Raw genomic sequence first — 1,308 nt, 5'->3', positions numbered from 1 at the left:
GTATGTATGTATACTGTTTAGGAAAACACATATTCAGATAAGGGAGTATTTTATTAACGTAATTATTAGCAGTAAATACACTATATTAACTTCTCCAGATACACCATGGCCAAGAATACGTTAAGCTCCGAATTCCGAAACCTTGATGTTGACCAGTACAATGAAGATAATTACAAAGAAGATGATGGCGAGCCCCAGAGTCCACCTATTGGGATTGATGAAGCCACAATTGTTTCACATATAAACTCAGGTAATGTTACTTCCCCTCTTCCTGAAATATTGGCATTTATACCACTCCTATAGTGTTGGTCATAGGATGCAAATAGATAAGTTTTGATAGAATAACCTATTCATGTTATGAACATTGCCTTGTTTCTCAGTTTTTGTTGTGCATAGGGATAAATAAGTAGTGCTGGGGAGATGTCCTTCAGCTCATCTTTACACTCTTATAAGGTAATGTTTTGGTGTGTTACAGAATTTTAGAGTAGAACTTTATTTTTTATCTAACTAATACAAACATTGTGACAAAGTGATTTATATATAATGTTGTACTTCTTTTCCATTTTCTGCAGGCAATCATGCTGATGCTCTGAAACTCCTGCTAACAAATGCACCAGTAGCATCTAAGGGGAAAAATGAACAAGTAAAGGACATGGCTCTAAACCTAGTGTTAAAGGTAAGTCCCAAGATTGGCACAAAAAACTTGATACAAATAACATGAAATGGTTTACATATTGTTTATGAAATAATCTGAGACGTATTTTAGGGCATTTTGCTTCTTGAGAAACTTTGCATTCACATTGATGTATATATTACTAAAATTGATCTAATTTTTCAGGTACTATTGTCTGTCAACAAGTCACAGATGGACCAGATAATTGGAGTTCTAGACCAAACCCATTTGGATGTCCTAATGAAGTACATTTACAGAGGTTTTGAGAGGCCATCAGAGGGGTCCTCTGCCATTCTTCTTATTTGGCACGAGAAAGTGTATAATGTTGGAGGTGTAGGTTGTATTGTACGTGTCCTCACAGACAGGAAAAGGGTCTGAACTTGAAATAATGTCTTGTTTCTAGGGTGGTAAGGCACTAATGAATATGTAGCAGACTAAGAAATATCAGAATCCTACAGTTTTCTTTTTAATATAATGATTTTTCTTTGATTATGTCATAGCAAACAGATTCATTGTTTTCCGTTAATTGAAATTCATAAAATAAATCTTTTTCAGGATGCAAATAAGTATTTATAGAAAGTAAATCATATATTTCTGATGCCAGGCATGTCATTATGGGAACATTTGCAACCAAA

General features: G+C 34.3%; 1 protein-coding gene across 1 annotated transcript in view; it reads left to right on the top strand.

Moving 5' to 3' along the window:
- Positions 1–1,214, top strand: part of LOC119581974 (actin-related protein 2/3 complex subunit 5-C-like) — a 6,071-nt gene extending 4,857 nt beyond the window's left edge. The window contains exons 2-4 of the mRNA XM_037930160.1: positions 99–250; positions 573–676; positions 839–1,214. Of these exons, the coding sequence (XP_037786088.1) occupies positions 106–250; positions 573–676; positions 839–1,051 (462 nt within the window). The 5' untranslated portion in view covers positions 99–105 and the 3' untranslated portion in view covers positions 1,052–1,214. The remainder of the gene's footprint in view (positions 1–98; positions 251–572; positions 677–838) is intronic.
- Positions 1,215–1,308: the final 94 nt, after the last annotated feature.

The sequence above is a fragment of the Penaeus monodon genome, chromosome 15 (assembly GCF_015228065.2).
Source record: "Penaeus monodon isolate SGIC_2016 chromosome 15, NSTDA_Pmon_1, whole genome shotgun sequence".
Lineage (NCBI taxonomy): Eukaryota > Metazoa > Arthropoda > Malacostraca > Decapoda > Penaeidae > Penaeus > Penaeus monodon.
Note: the sequence above shows the minus strand (reverse complement) of the source record. Positions and strands in the feature narration are given on the sequence as shown.